Source organism: Sinocyclocheilus grahami, unplaced genomic scaffold (assembly GCF_001515645.1).
Source record: "Sinocyclocheilus grahami isolate Dianchi unplaced genomic scaffold, SAMN03320097.WGS_v1.1 scaffold885.1, whole genome shotgun sequence".
NCBI lineage: Eukaryota > Metazoa > Chordata > Actinopteri > Cypriniformes > Cyprinidae > Sinocyclocheilus > Sinocyclocheilus grahami.
The window spans coordinates 383,032-406,432 of NW_015506064.1; the positions used below are offsets into that span (position 1 = coordinate 383,032).

At 35.7% G+C, this 23,401-nt stretch overlaps 2 protein-coding genes across 3 annotated transcripts; one reads left to right on the plus strand and one right to left on the minus strand.

The window, feature by feature from the left end:
- Positions 1-1,551: 1,551 nt before the first annotated feature.
- Positions 1,552-5,592, minus strand: LOC107563662 (glucose-induced degradation protein 8 homolog). Its single transcript, XM_016248596.1, has 5 exons — positions 5,514-5,592; positions 4,854-4,982; positions 4,560-4,754; positions 3,898-4,097; positions 1,552-2,100 (listed from the first exon to the last, which is right to left on the minus strand). The coding sequence occupies exons 2-5, from the start codon at positions 4,972-4,974 to the stop codon at positions 1,927-1,929; spliced, it is 690 nt and encodes a 229-aa protein (XP_016104082.1). The 5' UTR covers positions 4,975-4,982; positions 5,514-5,592; the 3' UTR covers positions 1,552-1,926.
- Positions 5,593-6,117: 525 nt separating this feature from the next.
- Positions 6,118-22,402, plus strand: LOC107563663 (dnaJ homolog subfamily C member 5-like). 2 transcript variants are annotated; one of them, XM_016248597.1, is made up of 6 exons: positions 6,118-6,387; positions 17,733-17,884; positions 18,892-19,105; positions 19,649-19,820; positions 21,449-21,457; positions 21,718-22,402. In XM_016248597.1, the coding sequence occupies exons 2-6, from the start codon at positions 17,775-17,777 to the stop codon at positions 21,819-21,821; spliced, it is 609 nt and encodes a 202-aa protein (XP_016104083.1). In that variant the 5' UTR covers positions 6,118-6,387; positions 17,733-17,774; the 3' UTR covers positions 21,822-22,402. The 2 variants fall into 2 exon arrangements, with proteins under 2 accessions (XP_016104083.1, XP_016104084.1); XM_016248598.1 differs by lacking the exon at positions 21,449-21,457.
- The last annotated feature ends 999 nt before the right edge of the window (positions 22,403-23,401 follow it).

Below are 23,401 nucleotides of genomic sequence, written 5' to 3' on the forward strand. Positions count from 1 at the left end.
AAGGTTTAGTGCAGCTTTATGTTATTAATTGTTTATTATACGTGTATTCATGCGTCCCAGTTCAGTTTGCTGCAGTCATGGTTCAGCTCATAAAACAAACCTATTTAGAACATAAAAATTATTTGCTTTTACAGTAAACAACACTAAAATTCATTTACATTTCTTGACTTAAATCGTTTTGCACTTTTTTTAATTAACTTTCGTATGCGTTGATAAAATTTCAGTCATAAACAAATCGACATTTCTACTAAGCTATTAAATTTGGTTTTCAGTCCATCAGTAAACTCATTGCTTCACTCCAGCTGTTCTTACTATCAAATTATTCATGTCTGATAGACACAACTGTCATTATTAATAGTTAAAAGATAAATAGTGAACAATTCTTTCAGACTGGCTTTGTGAACCGGTTCATCCGATTCATTGAAAAGATCCGACTCAAAAGAACAATTTGTCCATTAATCGAATTTTGCTACATTATATAGGAAAAGAATAGTCAAGTCTAGGTTAATAATTTATTACCATGACAAGATTGCATTGCCAAAGAAATAGACTTATAGGGCAAAGTCCAAGTTGCCATAACATAGGCCTATTCTTATTTTAACTCATTTGAAGTGTAATTTCTGATTTGGGTCTTTACCTGCCAGTCGCAAACCATTATAATAATCAGTCATAAGACAGCCAAGATGGGGCTTTCATTTGCCATATTGATTTGTTAAAAAACACCGTCTGCAACATTTAATTGGACATCACAGCATAAGTATTTGGCCATAGCATTTAACAACAGCAGCAATTTTGAAAATCAAAGAGTTTGGGGATTTAAAAAGAAAAAGAAAAGAATATTTAATACCTATGTAAAGCATCTGACTTTACATCAGTTGTGATCTATAAATCACAACTGAATGTCAATGTAAGCAAGAATACTATGACAATGTACAGTAGAAAACAATGTCACACGACTTTATAACATTATAATGCAATAAACATTAGTACTCAAAAAAGGGCAGATTTTCTTTGACGGGGACCTTTAACACGCATACAAAATGTATGCCTGTGCACTGCAAATAAAAGTTGTGAAAGCACACAGAACTCGTTCTCGGTTTTGGTACAATCAATCCACTGTCCTTGATTGCCACTGTTGTGCCGTAGGTACAGTGAACACAGTCAAATAGAATGTGAATCTAAATAGTGTGGTTCAGTCCTCAACTATACTTGTAGACTTTCTGAACATTCACTGACAAAATAGAAACATAATCCTCTGCAAAAACAAAATAGCTAAAAGGCGATCAATTCAGCTCAGCAAGTCAAACATTGCGGTAACAAAAAAAATCACAGAAATCCATCTGTGATAAAAAAGTGTTTCCATTTTGGCTAGAAGTCACCCTTAAATCTTAATCTCAATTCCACAGCCCATTTAATGCAAAGTCTCTGATAAGCAACAAGTAAACAAAACAAAAGTTTGATAAAAGGATGTTTGAGTGTCAGTCACTGAGTATAAATAGTTAAGGAAAGGGAAAGCGTCCATTTTGTTCCCGGTGAATCTAAATAGTGTGGTTCAGTCCTCAACTATACTTGTAGACTTTCTGAACATTCACTGACAAAATAGAAACATAATCCTCTGCAAAAACAAAATAGCTAAAAGGCGATCAATTCAGCTCAGCAAGTCAAACATTGCGGTAACAAAAAAAAATCACAGAAATCCATCTGTGATAAAAAAGTGTTTCCATTTTGGCTAGAAGTCACCCTTAAATCTTAATCTCAATTCCACAGCCCATTTAATGCAAAGTCTCTGATAAGCAACAAGTAAACAAAACAAAAGTTTGATAAAAGGATGTTTGAGTGTCAGTCACTGAGTATAAATAGTTAAGGAAAGGGAAAGCGTCCATTTTGTTCCCTGCAGAATGCAAGCATGGAGATGCAGGATCGTTTTCACTTGGGGTCCTCGATGGTGCCTTTGCTAAGATCTGTCATTTTGGGGTACTTGACTTTCTTCTGGTCCAACTCGTTCTGAGCCCACAGCAGCAGTTTGAGGAGTTTGGCAAGTTTCGGTGTCGACTCCCTGTTTTCATAGTCCAGCACCGCCTGGTTTACCTCGCTCCACACCTGTTATAGAAGACCACATGCTGTCAATTACTGGCAGACTGAAAGAAAAGTGACATCAGTGGAAAAGACATTTCAGAAAGTTTTGAGTACAGATTACAAAAGACAAATTATATATATATATATATATTTATTTATTTATTTATTTATTAGGGCTGTCAAAATTAACACGCTAATAACATCTAGACTTCATGCTCTGTGTTGACTATGGTTTCACTAATAATAAACATACATTTGCATAAAGCATCCATATTTGTATGCATGTATTGTACTTGAAAAGTATTAATTTAAGGTACATTTAGAACAGATAAAAAGGTGCGATTAAGTTGTGATTAATCACGAGATAACAATCATGTAATTAATTGCGATTAAATATTTGAATCAACTTGACTATATCCAGCAAAGTAAACGAAAAGATTGAAGGGTGATTGTCAAAAATCACTTAGAATCTCCAAAAGGACACCAAAGAACCAAATGATATAAGAAGCCCATATAAGCACATATGAAAGAAAAAATAATTATAATTGTATAGTATGTGTACAGTGCAACAGCAAAGAGCTTTTTTACATTTTAGAGAAGTCAAGTTGCGATACCGAACAGGACCACATGGAGATGCCAAAAACTCCTAAACCACAGCCTGCTGACTGCATATATCTACTACAGTACACTGATCTATTCAGAATAACTAAACACAGCAACATACACATGACAAATCAAAACATTATCGTGAATGTGTGTGGAAACAACGTGAATGAACAGAAATGTCTGTGCCTGTGTATAAATACAATCTACACCAAAGAACCAAATGATATAAGAAGCCCATATAAGCACATATGAAAGAAAAAATAATTATAATTGTATAGTATGTGTACAGTGCAACAGCAAAGAGCTTTTTACATTTTAGAGAAGTCAAGTTGCGATACCGAACAGGACCACATGGAGATGCCAAAAACTCCTAAACCACCGCCTGCTGACTGTATATATCTACTACAGTACACTGAGCTATTCAGAATAACTAAACACAGCAACATACACATGACAAATCAAAACATTATCGTGAATGTGTGTGGAAACAACGTGAATGAACAGAAATGTCTGTGCCTGTGTATAAATACAATCTGCGATCAATGAGTCAAGAGCACTCATACACGCATTATTATAACAGACTCACGCGTGCTTACTGTACTGTACGACTCCTGTACACCACCGCAATCGTCTTTACCTTGACTGCAGTCTTCATCCATCAAAACTTTATTAGCGAGACACTGGTTATCCAGTCGAAAACATGTAGTTTGCGCCTCATCTGTGTTGTGGTGGGATGTGTTGACAACCCGTTCAGTCTGTACTTCACACACAGCGTGACGTGTGAGGGCTCACGCTCTTCAGAGACAATCACAGAATATGACAGAGCTCGTGTTTTAAAGCGAAACAGACTGGAATGAATAATTCACTGAAAACGCAACGCGAGTCTCTGTTCTCGCTGCAATCTCTGATGTAATCAGCCTGGTTTCCTTTATATTAGCTCTGTTTTGGACGGATTGTTTGAATGCATTCGCTTACTGGATCATTGGACTGAAAGCTTTCCCGGAGTTTAGCAGCTTAAAATGATCTGATCGCAAGCAGAGAAGCAAAATCGGGTTAAATGGTTAGAATAGATATTGTGCTTCAGTAATTTTGCATTAATTGCGTTAAATTATTTTAACGCGTTAAGGATTGTAAAATTAATTTCATGCGTTAATGCTGACAGCCCTAATAATAATATATTAAAAATATAAGATAATATAGAACAACCAATGTTACCTTCTGTCTCTGCATCATGTTAAGCAGGTCACCGAAGGGCGACTCTTCTGGGTTATCAAACGCCAGGAGTGCGAGGGTGCGCTCCATCTCTGTCAGACACTCTCGGCTTTCCTCTCCCTGTTCAGCAAGCTGTGTCTGTGCAAACTCCAATGCAGCCTCAGTTTCCCGCAGGCGAATCAACTCTATCAGGTGTTGTTGCTAAAGAAGGAAAGCAGATACATTTTACTCGTCGTAACTTTGGAATCATTCCCTTATGATTTAACATCAGACAGTTGACAGTTTGAGTCACCGTGAAACAGTACTACATCTTTCACAATACACATTTAATATTGAGGTTAACAACCAGTTTGCAAAATAAAAGTCCAACAGTGCACAACTTATAGTGGCCCCAAAAAGTATTTGGACTCTAAGCCACAATAAATATATACAAGTTATTACATCAGATAAAATCTTTTAGTTGGTTTGTTGGGTTCTAAATGATAAAGCAATGCTTTTCATGTGTTTGATACATTGTTATCTATGCAATGACATTCATACATTTGTAGGGTGGCTTCTCTGTCAAAATACAGCCATAAATGTCTTATAACATACAGGTGCATCTCAATAAATTAGAATGTCGTGGAAAAGTTCATTTATTTCAGTAATTCAACTCAAATTGTGATGAAGATGAAAGTACAGATATCGGTTAGTGTCCAGCAGCTCAGGATGCAGACTGTTGATCAGTGCAATGGCCTCTTGAATTTGTCCCTTCAGCACCATCTCCCTAATTTTTATCCTTTCATCCAGAGAGTCCAGATCAACACTTGGTTCAATGCCTGATTCCATCCTGAACTTCTCAGCTGCCTCTTTAAACCCCTCTATGTAAAAAAAAAAAAAAAAATGTATGAAATGGATCTTCTGACACTTGTATTGAAGCTGCAAGGTGAAAAAATAAAAGTGGTAAGTTGATCTCCTACCTGTCACCAGATAATTCATAATAAGTCGATTCATGTCGGCCCGCTGAATATGAACGTTATTTAGCTTTTCCATCCACTCCTCTCGTGTTATGTCCTCTGGCTTTTCAGCATAACTCATCATGAAGTGTTCTACATTAGCAAAAAATATACATAAAAATTACATATAATAAAAAATACACACACGTGTGCGCGCGCGCGCGCATATATATATATATATATATATATATATATACACACACACACACATCTACATATATATACACACATATATAATATATTGTTTACATATACTATTACGTTGACTTTTTAATTATTTTAGTTAGAGAAAGACTAGGGCACTGATACAACAAGCTACATAAAAGGATAACGAATCAGCTAATACACAATGAGAATATATAAATCAACAATGTTATAGAAATTAAGCAAGATTACATTTTCGCTTGTGATGACCGGAAGCTCTAATTATAAAGGCCTGTATCATAACATTGAAGCCTGTAACGTTACCGCAGAAGAGATCACAACTGATTTAAAAATGTCCGTTACAACAGACACATATAAACGTTAATAAGCACAGATATTCTTCAAGCTTTTATATATTACCATTCCTTGTCCACGCTTAAAATAATCAGTCGATTATGCAAAAAAATTTTTGAATTGTACCTGATTGTGTACACTTTCCTCGCCAGCAGCTCGGGGAGAAAGGCCGTACTAAGCTCTCGCGATTTTAAGGAAAACGAGATTTCAGCTATACCTTGCTTGGATTGGCCGTCGATCAAATGTATTTTAATAGCATCGAGGTAGAGTACTGCTTACATTTTTTTTTTTTCATAATTTAAAGTTTTGTCAAAATAACTAAAATATTACGTTCGTTGTAACTTCTATTTAGTTATTAATTTTACTTTATTTATTTATTTATTTATTTTTGAATGTTTTCATCAGCCAGCACTTACCTTACTAATATCGTGAATTATCCTCAATAATAATTTTGACACCGAAAACACAGCAGGCTTTCAGTAGATCAGAATGCAGAAATGTGCTTCCCTTTTTCCTTTCTAGCTCGAGCGTGACGTCAGCGCACGACTCCCATCGAGCGAGACGCTGCTCGCGATCATAAGACTTTTTTTTTTTTTCATAATTTAAAGTTTTGTCAAAATAACTAAAATATTACGTTCGTTGTAACTTCTATTTAGTTATTAATTTTACTTTATTTATTTATTTATTTATTTATTTTTGAATGTTTTCATCAGCCAGCACTTACCTTACTAATATCGTGAATTATCCTCAATAATAATTTTGACACCGAAAACACAGCAGGCTTTCAGTAGATCAGAATGCAGAAATGTGCTTCCCTTTTTCCTTTCTAGCTCGAGCGTGACGTCAGCGCACGACTCCCATCGAGCGAGACGCTGCTCGCGATCATAAGACTCGGACGCCGCATCTAACCTACTCCTGTTTGAAGGCCTTTTATAGATATAGGCAATCACTTACGAAGAACTGACGAACTGCACTTCTACCTTCCTTTCTCTCCTAGACGGTAAGAAATAAGAACACAGCCAGAGGAAAATCTGTGCGTCTCAATCCTGCTACACATGCATGCATGCTGGCCTTGCTCATGGATTAGTAACGTTACTGTTGTAGTACGTTTCTGAACGAGAAACCTTAATGCAGCCCGGTGCTGACCGGTGAAGCAGCATTAAAGGAGTAGTTCACCGTTAGTGAAAAGTGTGTCATAATTTTCTCAACCTCATGTCGCATGACTGACATTCTTCATGAAACACAAAATGAAATGTTAAAGACTTACAGATTCAGACAACGAATTTTCATTGCATTTTATTTCCCATGCAGTTAAACCGTTAAAGTGCGGCTGTTCTGCACCTCCGTTTGTGTTTCGGAAGTGTAACAGATTTGAAACAAGTAAATGATTATATAATTTCCATATGTGGGGGAACTGTTCCTTTAACAAGCAAACCAATATGGATGCTGAGCGCAGAACATGGAGATTAAAGGCTCTAAATCTCCAACCCGTCAGTCAACAATGTGCCGTTTGGCCTGCATCAGTATTGAAACTCTTCCCACCAGGATGCCATCAGTGTTTGCGGTTATTCGTTAGATTTGCGTTGCTGCTCCATCTAAAACGATGGTCTGCTTGCTAATCATCATGGACAAGATACTGTCAGTTGTCCTGTTGTCACTGGCTTTGCTGTATCTTGACAGATAGAGAAGTGATAGGTCTTTTACTCCGTATTGCTGTCAAGTCTTTGAGTTGTAATTATCTACCCATAAACCCATTCTAGTAGGCTTAAGGCTTTAAGTAATCATAGCTTGAAAAGCCTGCTATGTACTATATGCTTTTTGATATATATATATATATATATATATATATATATATACACACACAGGGCAGGACTTAAGGGGACGGGGGTCCCTGGGCTTGAGGTTATGTTTGGGCCCTATACCTATACTACAAATGCCCTCAAATAGAACATCATTATGGAGTAACACAAAATAAACAAACATATGCTTTGAGGTTCATAAATAGTACAATTAATGTGCAACATGTCTAGGCTATAGTAAAATTTAAAATGTAATATTAAATATTCACTATAATATAATAAACAAGATGTGTTCTCTCAGTTGAGAGATCAAAACCCTGAAATAACTTTGAGCAAAAAAAAAAAAAAAAAAGCCAGAAATGTTGGCTTATTAGTATTTTAAAAGTTATTGTCATATCCGTGTCCTCTTATGTGAGGTTCTTATTGAATCAATAAATTCAATTGAATAAAAAGACATGCTGGCTATAAACAATCAAATGAAATCACTATCAACTAAATTCATAGATGGATTGTGCATAAATGTTAAGTTTAAATATAACATTTTAATGTAGAAATATTAAATGATTGCAAAAATGAAATAAGCTACTTTTTTAATATGAAACTACAACTGCCAGTAGGTGGCAGCAAGTGACTGTTTTAATGAGTGAGTTGAATCAACTGATTCATTTAAAAAGCTGATTAATTTAACTTTGCAAACAGCTGTACATACTTATAGCCTGATTGAATCATTTGCTGGTCCGTGTAACGCTGAGGAACAAGACACTGTTGTTCGGAGACGCAGCGGTTCTGCTGTTTGTTCTATTTTCTTTCTGACGGAGCAAAACGGAATTTTATGTATGAAAGTTACTCTGTAAGTTGTTGTTTATTGTACATTTGCGATTGTGCAGATATTAGAGAAAAAAAAACAGGATTCTTGTTTGCGTGATAGGCTAAATCCTATATCATAGGCATAGCTATGTTATAAAAACAGAAACTCATTAAATTGCTATTTTTTATTTAAAATAATTTTGATGACATTTCTTCACCACTATGGGAATGGCAGTAATGAGAGAGAACGCTCAGAACTCATCAAATGATTGCATAATTTAGTGGAACATTAATATATATATATAGAGTAATATAGAATCATCCTCTGTAAAGAAATGAGGAGTGAACATTTGAGAATTTATCATTATGGGGCCTGATGGTTAGAGAGTCGGACTCGTAACCCAAAGGTTGCGGGTTCGAGTCTCGTACCGGCAGGGATTGTATGTGGGGGGAGTGAATGTACAGCGCTCTCTCCCACCTTCAATACCACGACTGAGGTGCCCTTGAGCAAGGCACCGAACCCCCAACTGCTCTCCGGGCGCCGCAGCAAAAATGGCTGCCCACTGCTCCGGGTGTGTGTTCACGGTGTGTGTGTGTTCACGGCGTGTGTGTGCTCACTGCGTGTGTGTGCTCACTGCTGTGTGTGTGCTCACTGCTGTGTGTGTGCTCACTGCTGTGTGTGTGCTCACTGCTGTGTGTGTGCTCACTGCTGTGTGTGTGCTCACTGCTGTGTGTGTGCTCACTGCTGTGTGTGTGCTCACTGCTGTGTGTGTGCTCACTGCTGTGTGTGTGCACTTTGGATGGGTTAATTCCAACATCATGTCATGTCAACATCATGCTACATGTCACTTCACTATTATCTTTCTAAATGTGCACTCTTTGGGGCTAAAGGCTTAATGGAGCTGTTTAAAGTATCCATGTGATAACAAACCAATCGGTGCAGACGCGATTCAATTCGTGTGTCCTTCTTCTATGTGAAATAATCATAAATACCAGTTTATGCTGTTTGATTGTGGCCTCGAAGGTCATAGTTGTAAGCTGTAGCCCCGGCTGGCCCGTTTAGATCTTGCGTGCGCAGTGGAAAGAAATGTGGCTAATAATTTCTGAATTCTGACTGGCATATAACGAACAAATCAAACAAACGTAAACGGGCAAAGGCGGGGCCCCCAACAAGGCGGGGCCCATGGGCTGCAGCCCACTCAAGCCCAATGGTAAGTCCGGCCATGTATATATATTGTGTGGGTGTGGACACGAGTTCTGCATTGTGACTCATTACCCATAACCACCTCACTACTTTCTACTTTCTCTTTCTCCTAGAGCTCAGCTCAGTGTACATCAACTGCTACAAGTTTTCTTAATTGTAAATTTGACAGTGAAGTGATTTTGCTGTATAGAAGTTGTTGAGCCATTTACAGTTTTTTTTTTTTTATTGGTTTGGTACTATTTTCACAAGTAAGCTGTACATTTTCAAAACCCTTCATTACCCATAACCACCTCACTACTTTCTACTTTCTCTTTCTCCTAGAGCTCAGCTCAGTGTACATCAACTGCTACAAGTTTTCTTAATTGTAAATTTGACAGTGAAGTGATTTTGCTGTATAGAAGTTGTTGAGCCATTTACAGTTTTTTTTTATTTTTTTTATTTTTTTTATTTTTTATTGGTTTGGTACTATTTTCACAAGTAAGCTGTACATTTTCAAAACCCTTAGTACAAAACTTTAAACTGATCACATTTGTTACACCACTAGTCATTCTTTCAAAACATGATCTCATGATTTAATTGTAGTTATATATTTATATATATATTTATAGCACATATTTTCATGCCACATAATCATTGTTTCAAAACACAAGATCATTGTGATATGTATTGAGAACATTTGAATTAATCACCAAAACACAATAGTATGATCTTCTTTCAATTTAGTACTTTTAACAGTCGGTTCATTCAAGAGCAAACAATGCAAGATTCATGTTTCAAATCACCTTTGTTGCTGAAATAATTACAGTAATACAGGCAATAACTGTCATGTTAGAAAATACACTTACATTACCTAACTTGCATATCTCACATAAAATCAATAATGTTTGTAAAAGTATTTATCCAGTGTGTTATCAAAAGTTGTGATGAAGGTATGACATGGCCATAAGGTTTTGTGCTAGAACAGAGTTTACTGTCAATGCAGTAAATGTCCTCACTGTGCCATATGACTTAATCTATATTCTAACTGAATTTTTTTAACATGAAGGGTGAGTTATAGTAATGTGCAGTCTTTGCCATGGTAATGCTTCTATATACAGTATCACTTGGCATAATGTAATGTAAAATGCAGTATTTGATGCCATCTGTCTCCCTTCTTCTGATACATCTCTGATCAATCTCTGATCAGTTCCTCTCCCTTGTGTCCTGCTGTATGTTCACAAATAGCAAAACACATGGTTTTACAAACGAGGATGCCCTCAAAGGAAGGTTTTAGGTGATTTTGTCAAGTTTTGCTTACTTCTGGGTACCAATTTGTCCCCAAAATATGGTTACAGTAAGTAGGCACACACACACACACACACACGCACACACACAGGTTTTCCTATCATTATGGTGACATTCCATAGGAGTAATGGGTTTTATACTGTCTACCCCTACACTAACCCTACTCCTAAACCTACCCTTATGAAATTTTAATTTCTACCTGGTAGAGGTAACACAACTGTCCAGAAACGTAGCAAGGAGATCTGTAAAATAATCCATGTGACATCAGTGGTTCAACCGCTATTATACGAAGCTACGAGAATACTTTTTGTGCGCAAAAGAAAAGAAAAAAAACTTTATTCAATAATTCGTCTCCCCCGCGTCACCCTGTAGCACCATTTTGGAGAGTATCAGCTGGACGTAAACAGCGTATGCTGGACGTAAACAGCGTATGCTGTTCTGTGTCAGCTGCGTCACACGGATACGCTGTTTTCGTTCAGATCAAATCTAAAAAATATCTTAATTTGTGTTCCGAAGATGAACGAAGGCCTTATGGGTTTGAAACGACATGAGGGTGAGTAATTAATGACAGTATTTTCATTTTTGGGTGAACTACCCCTTTAAAGGGTTACTTCACCCAAAAATGAAAATGTGTCAGTGAGGTTTTTCAAAGCATTTTCTTTTAAAGGATTAATTCACTTCCAGAATACAAATTTCATTATAATTTACTAACTAACTGCGTTGGCCACCATTGAAGTCCATTATATGAAGAAAAATCCTGGAATGTTTTCCTCAGAAACCTTAATTTCTTTTTGACTGAAGACAGAAAGACATGAACATCTTGGTTGACATGAGGGTGAGTAAATTATCAGGACATTTTTATTCTGGAAATGAACTAATCCTTTAGATTTCACCAAAGAAAGTCACACGGGTTTGGAACATGTGGGTGAGTAAATGATGACAGAATTTTTATTTTTTGGTGAACTAACCCTTTAATGATCATTGTCTTGTTCGCGGTGTGTTTCAAAATTTGTATAGCTTGTTCTAGTTATGTCATCTCTGGACTGTCTACCACCAGTCCAGAGATGACATGCCATTAACCAAAAAGGAACAAATTTTTTCATCTTTGTGCTCTGTCCAAAGTGCTCAGTCTTCCACTTTGTTCTGTTGTCATTAGCATGCATTTCATCTGCCAAATCTCAGTTTTGAATGCCACTGTGGGTCGGCTGTCCTTTTTGCCACTTGTTTCTAAATTTGCTGCATAACTGAGTGGTCCATCTCATTCAGAAGACCTGCTGAAAGCACCGTTGCATTCCATTAGCTAATTTACTGCACTTTCTTTAGAAGTTGTTTCCCCCACCGGTGTGCCAGGATTCCTTAAGTTTTTTGTTTAGTCAGTGTTCCAGTAACACAGGCTAACTAGCTCTGTGTAGTCTATGACAGGGTGTCTTACAGAGAATTCCTCTCATACAGTTCGAACAGTGACGTGTCATAGACTTCTGAAATGAGAAGTAAAATTCCCCTCTTTGCTTAACATTGCTTAATCACAATAGCGCAATCCAAAATGTAAATTACCATTCAAAAGTTTGGGGTTGGTAAGATTAATATATAAAATATATTTTAAGATGTAATTTATTACTCCAGTGTCTTCAGTGTCACATGATCTTTCATGAACCAAATTATTCTAATGTGCTAATTTTGTGTTCAAGAAACATTCATTATTAATATTATTATCAATGTTGAAAACCGTTGTTCATCTTAATATTTTTGTGGAAACTGTGATACTTTTTTTTTTTTTACTGTCCCTTTTGTTCAATTTAATGCATCCTGGCTGAATAAAATTTTTATTTTTTTAAACTTACTGACCTATTGAGCTGTAGTGTATATTTTAATATTACAGCTGTTATTTGGTTATTATTTTAGTCACTGTCCTTTTGGACCATTCGTTTTGTCAGAACCCTCTGAGAGTTTAAATTATTAGTTTTAAATTATTGGTTTGTCTATGTGTGGAGTTATCTGATGTTGGTTAATGGTCACATAACGTGGTAAACAAGGACAAGAAACAACATAAACTATCAAAAAACATCCATACTTCTTGTGCACTATATTCTGAAAAATAAGTGCAAAATAGACTGACATTTAAGTCTCTGAAAGTGTTTGTCTCCACAGCTTCTCAGGGTGAGTAAATAATGACAGACTTTGTTTAGCAGAATTGTGGTGGGTTTTTATTTTATATTCACAGTGTCTTTGTCACTGACTGACACTCTTCTGTTTGACACTGTTAGCTCATCTACCAATTTCAGTGTTTTTCAGTATTTGTCTTGATAGCACATTTGTAGACGGGGTGTTCATACCGTTTTGCAGTAATTGGCCAAAAGTGATGATATAATGAAGCAGAAAATTATCAGTTCCCTGTGTTTTATAGTCCTGTATTTGGATGTAGTGGACTGACAGAAAGCAGAACAATGACAGAAGTCAACAATGACATGAAACTATGAACACTAATGAGTGTTTAGACTTGTGTGATCCTGGACTGTAATGGAATATACATTTCCATGAGAGTTACCATGGTATTCTTGTTGTGTATCTTGGTTTGTTCATATCTGATATTATAAAAAGCAAGAAAGTTTTTATCATCAACACAAGACCATGTGACTTCATAAAAATGTCACTGCTCTCAGCTGTTTGTTCATCACTACTCCTCATCTGTTTGGTCTCTATTCCTGTTCTTTTGAGATCTTTTGTGCCCGTACCTCCGGCTTTTGAGCACCACCTTGCTCCTTATGTTGTTTTGATAGATGCTTCAGATCTGTTCAATTGTCTCTAACTTCTTGAAGCTCCTAGTTTTTGGTCAATAATCAATAACAACACATTATTTTAGGCAACGTTGCTTTAGTATCATTGACATGCTATGCTATTATAGTTTTTTTTCTTTCTTTTTTTATATTTTGAACTAGTTTTTCTTTTTATATTTTCTGTTTTCATTTTAATTTTGTTGTGTATTTTCTAAGTTTAGTTTTTTAAATGTCTATATAGTTTTTGAGTTTGGTTATTTAGTTTTAGATATTTTAGGGATAGTTCACCAAAAATGAAAATTCTGTCATCATTTGCTCACTCTCAAGTTGTTCCAAACCTGTAGGAGTTTCTTTCTTCTTTTGAACACAAAAGAAGATATTTTGAAGAATATGGGAAACCCAATATTTGCTGGTAGCCATTGCTGGTAGCCATATGGAGAAAAAAAAATGTAAATCAATGGCTACCGTCAACTGTTGACATTCTTCAAAATATCTTATTTGCGTTGCTTTAGTATCATTGACATGCTATGCTATTATAGTTTTTTTTCTTTCTTTTTTTTATATTTTGAACTAGTTTTTCTTTTTATATTTTCTGTTTTCATTTTAATTTTGTTGTGTATTTTCTAAGTTTAGTTTTTTAAATGTCTATATAGTTTTTGAGTTTGGTTATTTAGTTTTAGATATTTTAGGGATAGTTCACCAAAAATGAAAATTCTGTCATCATTTGCTCACTCTCAAGTTGTTCCAAACCTGTAGGAGTTTCTTTCTTCTTTTGAACACAAAAGAAGATATTTTGAAGAATATGGGAAACCCAATATTTGCTGGTAGCCATTGCTGGTAGCCATATGGAGAAAAAAAAATGTAAATCAATGGCTACCGTCAACTGTTGACATTCTTCAAAATATCTTATTTTGTGTTCAACAGAAGAAAGAAATTCATACAGGTTTGGAACAACATTAGGGTGACAATTTTTTACTATACTTTTAAATAAAAATGAGAAATGTTGCCTTGCCAACCAGCTGAAATTAAAATAAGTTGAATTTTTATATATATCAGTTAGGCCTAATTTTTATTTTGTTTCAAGTAATGATTATTTATGGTTTTAATTTAAGTTTTAAGTTTTGGTTGACAGTACGTCAGCACTATTACTGTATGTGTGTGTATTTGTTCATTGTGAACAGACTCTCATCAAACATGCCCCGCTCTCTCCTGCTATTCCATCCCTCTACAAACAGACCTTTTAAAACCTGCAGCACATAGCAAAAAAGCCACATCACTTCACCTGCTCGGATAGACAGAGAAAAGAGGATGCAAACAGTGACGTGGGAGGATGTTAGAACACAAACAGAGGGACCAGACAGAGAACTTGATATGATGAATAAACCTGTACAGGAAAGACATGGACAGCGATGTTCATTATTAAGCTGAGGAGACTTTGACAGCCGTCTCTAGTCCACAGACTGAGATGGCCACTAAAGATTTAGTCAGACCATATGGTGGTGCAGAGACAGGAGGGGTGAGGGAGTGTGTGAGAGAACAAGAGAGATGGATGCAGTGTTTTGGTATAAGGCTGCATTGCAGAGCCGTGCTCCTGATGAAAACTCTTAGTAATCACATTTAATGAACCACTGAAGCAGAAAGTCCGTATGCTAGTATAGACACACACTCATTACACATTATTAAAAAAAACATTGTAGTAAAAATATAAATTCGATACAAATTGTAGCAACAAACTTTTACATAGATTTTTTTTGTTTTTTTGCAGTAAATGTAGGTGTTGTTTCTCTGTGTAAAACAAATACTGCCATGATGCCAAGTTGTTGTGGGAGGTTTCTTTGGCGTTGATATGTGGTTGCTAAGGTGTTTCGAGTAGTTTTTAGTACATTGCGATGTGGTGGCTAGTGTGCTGGGGGGTTGCTAGTTCACAAGTCAAAAGAGGCTTTTAAGTACCTAAATGTTGCTAGAATTGTATTCATTTTTTTAAAAAGAAAGTAATACTATTATTCAGCAAGGATACATTAAATTGATCAAAAGTGACAGTAAAGACATTTATAATGTTACAAAAGATTTCTGTTTAAAATAAATGCTGTCTTTTTTGTATTCGACAAAGAACCCTCCTAATACTAATAATAATACATGTTTCTTGAGCAGCAAAGCAGCATATTAGATTGAATTCTGAAGCATCATGTGACACTGAAGACTGCAGTAATGATGCTGAAAATTCAGCTTTACCATCACAGGAATAAATTAGATCAAATGAATCAAATAAATGCAGCCTTGGTGAACATAAGAGACTTACACACCACAATCTAACCTCAAACTTTTGACTGGTAGTGTACTTACAGAATGCACTTTATTGACAGCTGAGAAATTCATCAAATGCAGGGCTTACTTTGACAGCATGTGATTTTGGATACAGTTTATGATATTGTGGTCCCTAGACTCTGGTCTTTTCTTCGGGGTGTGATTGATTGGATTGATTGATTCTCTAAGCAAATCTATTGCCAAGCAAAAATTATAATTTGTAATTGTCTAGAAAAGTAATAGCTAATTATTTATAGTAGTAAACAAAAATAGTAACTATTATTATTTTTTATTATTAAGAACAATAAGAGGTTTGAAAATCCTAAGCATTAGCAATAGTAAATATTACAAAGCACCACTAACATCTGAGCTGATGTTGAATTTGTTTTGACACGAATCATCAAAGACTACTCTGAGGTCATGTCAATGACATTCATTCAGAAGCCCAAAAAAACCTCACTCAAACACACTCTATTAGTGTATCACACCTGGAGGAATTATGGGAGTGTCCCGGTTGAAGAAGCGCACCGGGTTTGAGAAGGGACAGAAATAACCCTTCACTTATTCAGATGCTCCGCTAATACTAATCTGCTAATGCTCGCTAACAAGCTGCACGATTAGCCTGGAAAGGAGGCGAAACTGTCTCTCACCACGGCACAAGAGCTCCTCGCATGAAGAAGAGAGGCGTTTGTACTCATTTAAAGAGTCGCCATAAGTGTGTTTTTGCAAATGATTGGTTATTTTATTGGCATCTTGTGACAGTGAAATGTCTCCTCTCCTGGCAGCCGTTTTGTGTGGAGGTGTCTTAACCTGAATTACTCTGGGTTAATGAGTTAATTGTCTTTGATTCATACTGGAGGTCGTAACTTCTGGTCCTCCCTGTGTGGAAGACGTGTCCCCGTGTGTCTCCCTCTCTGTTTCTATGTGTTTTCACTTGAACACATACCTGACAGCATATAATCATGTAGATAATACTCTGGCTGAGCCAGTCTTTTATCCATCTGCATAAAGTGAGCTTAATGAACTTTTAAAGAGGGGAAAATGTGCTTAATCAGATTTATGCTTGCAATTTTGAAAAACCTCAACGATGTTCTTTTTGCTACTTGAATCAGATGTTGTGTTGCTTTCAAGTCATGCCGGAAATATTGTATTCATGAGTTGAATGCACATGAATGCCACCACAACACCATTAACCATAACCAACAACAACAAAACAAAATCATAATTTTTTATTATTTTATAGTCATATTGAATGACACTGGTGATGGGGAAAGTACATACAGTATGCTAGAAATAGGACATGCACTGTTATACATTTGATAGCTTGTTTGATACATTAGGATTTTCCTCTTTATTACATAACATTCAAGTTTATACATTAAAGTCAGCATGAAATAAAAATGTACCTGATATTTTCTAAATGCTCATTATGGCTCTTATTTTGTACATATCACATCCATCCACAAATCCATATACGTTTAATTTTTAATTTTTTTTTTTTTTTAAACATGGCAATGTTTAATCAAAATGTCATCAATCACTTGATCTTCTGGTGAAAACGACAGACTTCTCTCTGGTGACAGATGCAGGACTTCTCCCATAATTCAGTTTGCTTAAGCTCTACCCCTGCGAGCTCCCATTCATCTGCCTCCACTTTTGAGGGCAATGGCCACATCTCAAAATCCAATCAACAAACATGCATAGAATCAAGTCACTGACCTATGGTTTTTCATTTTTGTTTATAATCCATATATGTACATCACAATACAGAAGAAAAGATGTTTCCTGAATGCTACAGTCACATGACTTCTTTCAGCTGTGTGGATCCTCTGCAGACCTCAGAGGATGAGTGTGCAACTGTTAATGCACTGACTCAAAACGGGGACATTTGAGTCTGTGACTCTCACTGATGTAATAAAGGTGGTACTCTTTGTTTTGCTGCACTAAAGGGTATGGATAATGGGGTTTAGATTCACAGAAATAGTGTGTAATAATAATAAAGTAATTTCAATTTTATTGCCACATTCCTGGGATGGCAAGTATGTGTATGCTTCCATGTTTTTGTATGTTATGCTGCTGTGTGAAAAAGACAGACAAAAAGCAGTGCAAGAATAAAAGCAGATGCAGGAGTACATACAGCAAATATAACCCGTTTCTCTGCTTTTTCTTTCAGACAGAGGAGGTAGTTGTGGTGTGAGGGGAGTGTGTGTGAGTAATGGCGGAGCAGCAGAGGCAGCGTTCACTCTCCACGGCAGGAGAATCACTATACGTGGTCCTGGGAGTTGATAAGAACACTGCACCAGAAGACATAAAGAAATCCTACAGGTGAGACATAAAAAGATTCTTCCAACATTGCCATTGAAAATAGTGGAGAAAAAGCACAGAATCTTTTCAGTGTGGGGATTCTTTCCTTCTATTATGTATTTCTTTTTTTTGTAATTTTACTTGTAAACGATTATGCGTGGAAACAAAAAATTCATAAAGTTTCAAAAATGTCTTAAAGGGATAGTTCACCCAAAAATGAAAAGTCGATCACCATTTACACAACCTCATGTCATTCCAAACCTGTATGCATTTCTACAGAACAAAGTAATTCATACAAGTTTGGAAAGTGAGGGTGAGTAAATGATGGCATTTTTGGGTGAACTATTCATTTCCAATTAAATCCACTAGGGTGAGACAGAACTTTTTTCCTCATTTCCTCTGGATGTTCATGTAAACTTTCTGCCATACTGTTCTTACTACTGCTGTTTTATGTATGTGAACAGTATGTATATTTTCTGTGTGCATGAATACACATGACCGATTACGTTTGCCAACATTTATCGTGTAATAATACAGTATTTTATTTTACATGCTATTTTTAAATAATAGTAGCTAGTTAGTATACCATATCAATATGATATTCTCCTTATCAGAAGCAGAAGTCGTCATAGTCGGGTGAACTTCTATGGTGGTGAATGGAAACAAATATAATTTTTGCATTCCCATTTGTTCCAATAGCAAAAGAAAAACAATTCATTCTAGCATTTCTATGACATTCCAAAAGAGGGAAAAAATATTGAGAGATTGATTTATGTTGGTCAGAGACCGGTTCGGCACTTTTCCAATGTAATAAAACAAAGTATAGTGTTATAAATGTACATGGGGGGGGGACCTTGCTTGATTTACAATGTTAATAACTGTGGTAACACATCAACACAGTCTGTGAAAAGGGTCCATTTTCAACATACTCATAGTTGAACATAAACGCACCTAAAAGCAGATTGGCAAGGATGCCAATTGCATTCATTTTTAGAAAGTTCAATTATTTCTGCTCTTCTGATTTGCAGAAAACTAGCTCTGAAGTTCCACCCTGACAAGAATCCTGACAATCCAGAAGCAGTTGAGAAATTCAAAGAAATCAACAACGCTCATGCCATTCTGTCAGACCCTACCAAACGCAACATCTATGACAAATACGGATCTCTGGGCCTCTACGTGGCAGAACAGTTTGGAGAGGAGAATGTTAACACATACTTTGTATTGTCCAGCTGGTGGGCCAAGGTTAATCATACACACAAGGACACACAAAAGATAGATATACTAAGTTAGACACACTACCATTCAAAAGTTTGGAGTTAGATTTTAAGAAATTAATATTTCTATTCAGCAAGAATGCATTAAATTTATCAGAAGTGACAGTAAAGACATTTCAAATGTTACAAAAGATTTCTATTTCAAAGAAATTCTGTTCTTTTAAACTTTTTATTCATCGACAGTTTTGACAAAATATTAAACCACAGAACTGCTTTTATTTTTAGCATTGATAATAAAAATAATAAATGTTTCTTGAGCAGCAAATCAGCATATCAGAAGGATTTCTGAAGGATCATGTGACACTGAAGACTGGAGTAATGATGCTGAAAATTCAGCTTTGCTATCACAGGAATAAATTACATTTTAAAAAATATTAAAAGGGAAAACCTTGGTTAGCATAAGAGACTTCTGACTCCAAGCTTTCGGATGGTAGTGCATATAGTAAATTAGTGTACATGTTATTTAAGTTGAATTCCTCTTTTTTTTTTTTTTTTTCTACACTCTGGACAGGCCTTGTTTATATTCTGCGGTGTGGCTACAGGCTGTTATTTCTGCTGCTGTCTGTGCTGCTGTTGTAACTGCTGCTGTGGGAAGTGTAAACCTCATCCTCCTCGGGCAGATGAGCCGGAATTTTATGTGTCTCCCGAAGACCTGGAAGCTCAGATGCAGTCTGATGAGAGAGGTGAGACACACTGACACGCACTTTCATTCACAACAGTCAAGTAATTATGGTAATGTTGACATGAAATCAAAATGGAAGTTTTGTGGTTATTAGTACATGTCTGTTAGCTTTTTAATACCATTCATAAGCTACAAAATGTAGTGTAATAAACTTCTAGAAGTCCAATAAAATGTTTTGTAGATTGAGACTGTCCTATTCCCCAAATACTACCTGCCACTGACAACCAATAGCAAGTAGCAAATTATGGTTTGGGGACCTAAAGGGACCAAAATGAAAATCATTAACTCACCCTCAGTTTGTTCCAAACCTGTATGCTTTTTTTCTCTTCTGTACAAAAGAAGATATTTTGATGAATGTTGGTATCCAAACAGATTTGATTCCCACTGACTTCCATAGTATTTTTTTTTCCATATTGTGGAAGTAAGTGGGGCCCAGCAACTGTTTGGTTACCCAAATTCTTAAAATTATTTTCTTTTGTGTTCAACAGAAGAAAGAAAATCAAACAGGTTTGGAATAACGTGACTGTGAGTAAATGATGACAGAATTTTCATTTCTGGGTGAACTGAACTATTTATGATTCAATGAATGTCTGGTCAAGCATTACTGATGTAATTCCTGTAAGTTTTTAGAGGTTTTTTTTCTCTCTCTCTGTAAACAGTAATTAGTAAAAAGATAGGTACAGCACATTTCTTTATTTGTGGTGCTACACACTTGCCTGCTAAGCTTCCATTGAGGGTTTTACAGTATTCAGGTTTCATTTTAACTGTAAACCTCTGTTGTGCAGCATTTTGTTGCTAAAAAGTAAATTGGAATTGTTAAATTTTAATTTGTTCATATTTTAAAAGATTAAATAAAATGTTAATGTTTTATGCCTTAATTTCTTTATTACAGATACATTTTCATCATAAATTATTCTATCATCATAAATTATTTCATCATAAATTATTTCAGTGTTTAGTCATATAAATAACAAAATATAGCAAAGAATGCAGTTCTGCAGGAAATGCAAAATATGTAACCTAAATACACGTTGTATTTTACTTTATTGTTATTTAAATGTATGTGAAATTATAATAAAAAATGTGTATTTCTTTTAAATGTTAATTATTAAAAAACAATATTTAGACCAATAAGAACTATACGGTTGCTTTTACAGTAACGGTGTTAAATGTAATCAAAATTAATATTAAAATGTTGTGATGCCTGAAATCATAGCATTTAAAACCGAGTTTAGTTTCTAGTGTGTGAATTTTTTTTATTATTATCAATCTTAATATTAGCCACTTATCAGTTTCTAGTCATAACTTGAAAATAATTATGGGTTTATCCATGTCAGATGTCAGACAGAATTGTAATATTAGTGATATCTCTAGTTTGGTGGTGTGTATTAAACTAAATGCTAAATGCTGTTAAGAGTTTATTGATTATTTGTTTGTTTTATTTAGTTTTTAAAGACCTTCAGTATATCCTACTTCCTGATTTTTAAATAGGAAATGCATCTGGAAATAAAATGCGCAGTTCAGTGTATGTTATTGTAAAGGAATAATGATTGTTTCATAATCTTTCGTCACAACGTCATCATTTTATCTGTATCTGAAAACTTTTCTTTTTCTGCGGACATAACTAAGGCCGTGCAGGTGGGTCAATAATATTATTGGTTTCAATCAAATCCCATTGAATAAAATCAAGTCCTGCCAAATATTTTTGCCAGTTTCACTTAGAATTACAATTAAAATGCCTTCAGATTGTTTATTTAGCCAGTGAAAGGTCTGTTCAGTATTTGAAGTGGCTTCCTGACACTCACTATCATGCCTGTAATGCTTAGCAACATGGTTGAGTTTGAGCTGTTAGCTGGTCATATTATAAAGCAGCGTGACACTAGTGTGTGTTTCAACAGATGGCAGCAGCCCCATCGTGATGCAGCCATCCTCTGCCACAGAAACCACTCAGCTGACCGCAGACTCTCACCACACCACCTACCGGACAGACACCAGCTATTAAACCTCCCTCTCTCTCTCACATACACACACACGGGACCACCATGCCAGAAGAGGTCACGGTGGTCAGTGGGTGATCCAAAGGAAAGAGAATGAGCGGTTAGTTAGTTACAGTATCATTGGAAAACCTGAAACGCTCCACTGTACAGGGCAAGAAGCGAGTTTATATTTATTTGCATTTAACCTCAATTATCCCCAAACCTACTGCGGTGTTATATTCAGCACACACACACACACACACACACACACACACAAACACACACACAAGGACTTTCTTACAGTGTCCATACAGTCTTCCTGCTATGATTCAAGCTTCATCTTGCCGACAGCGCTTGTTGTGCAATTTGCACTGGTTATCACACTGCATTTGTCTACATAATCAGTGAAAATAATTTTGATCAATCGTATTTGAAGCATGACAACCACAGGACATAAGGAAGTATTTTTGTATGATTTAGTGTATTCAGCTATCATAATGGTTATTGAATCTGGCTACAATTTTATAATTGTAGAGGTTGTCACACAAACACTACCATTCAAAAGTGTGGGGTCAGTTATTTATTTATTTTTTAGAAAGTATGCGTTAAATTGATCAGAAGTGACAGTAAAGACATTTGTTACAAAATATTTCTATTTCAAATGTCATTCTTTTGAGCTTTGTTCATTTACAGTCCTTAAAAACACACACAAAAAAAATTTAAGAACTGTTTTCAACACTGATAATAATAAAAATGTTGCTTGAGCAGCAAATCGGCATATTAGAGTGATTTCTGAAGGATCATGTGACACTGACGACTGGAGTAATGATGCTGAAAATTCAGCTTTGTCATCACCGGAATAAATTACTTTTTAAAATGCATCAAGATAGAAAACTGTTATTTTAATTGTATTTTAATTAACAGTATTTCACAAAATTAATGTTTGATTAATTTTTGTTCAGCCTTGGTGAGCATAAGACTCAAAAAAAAAAAAAACCTTCCTAACTTACTGACCATAAACTTTTCAAACTCAAAGTTATTGACCTTTCCATACATTTGATTGGCTCTCACTAGCACAAACCTCACAATCGCATTATAAACAGACCTGTGCCATTTTTATTAAGCAGAAATCACACTATATAAATTATAATCCTTACATCACACTATATGTAAGTTATAATCCTTAAGGTTCAAAGCGTTTCATTACATAAACAGGAAATGGTTTTGAGTTGTTAGTTACATTTATATTTTTCTAAATAGTAAGGCAGTGTAGTGTAGTCACTGAGGACGCATTGCTGTGTCATGTTGTGTATGTTTATCTGAGCTGTCTCTCGTGTTAATGGCATCTGGTGGGCATGTACTGTCAAATATAATCATGCAGTGCTCAATTTCAGCCACATTGTCTTACTGTGGTAGTGGTGTGTTTTGGTGTGATTGATCACTGGAACAGAGTTTGGGGTTGTCAGATAAATACAAACACACCTTTGTGCCGGGTTATTTAATCTTGAACGGGTGTTTTGTATTTCCTTCTGTATTCTCAAGGCTTTGCTAAGGTAAAGAGTGTTTGCATTCCTCAGGATTGTGGTTTCAGAAAGCATAAGCCCAT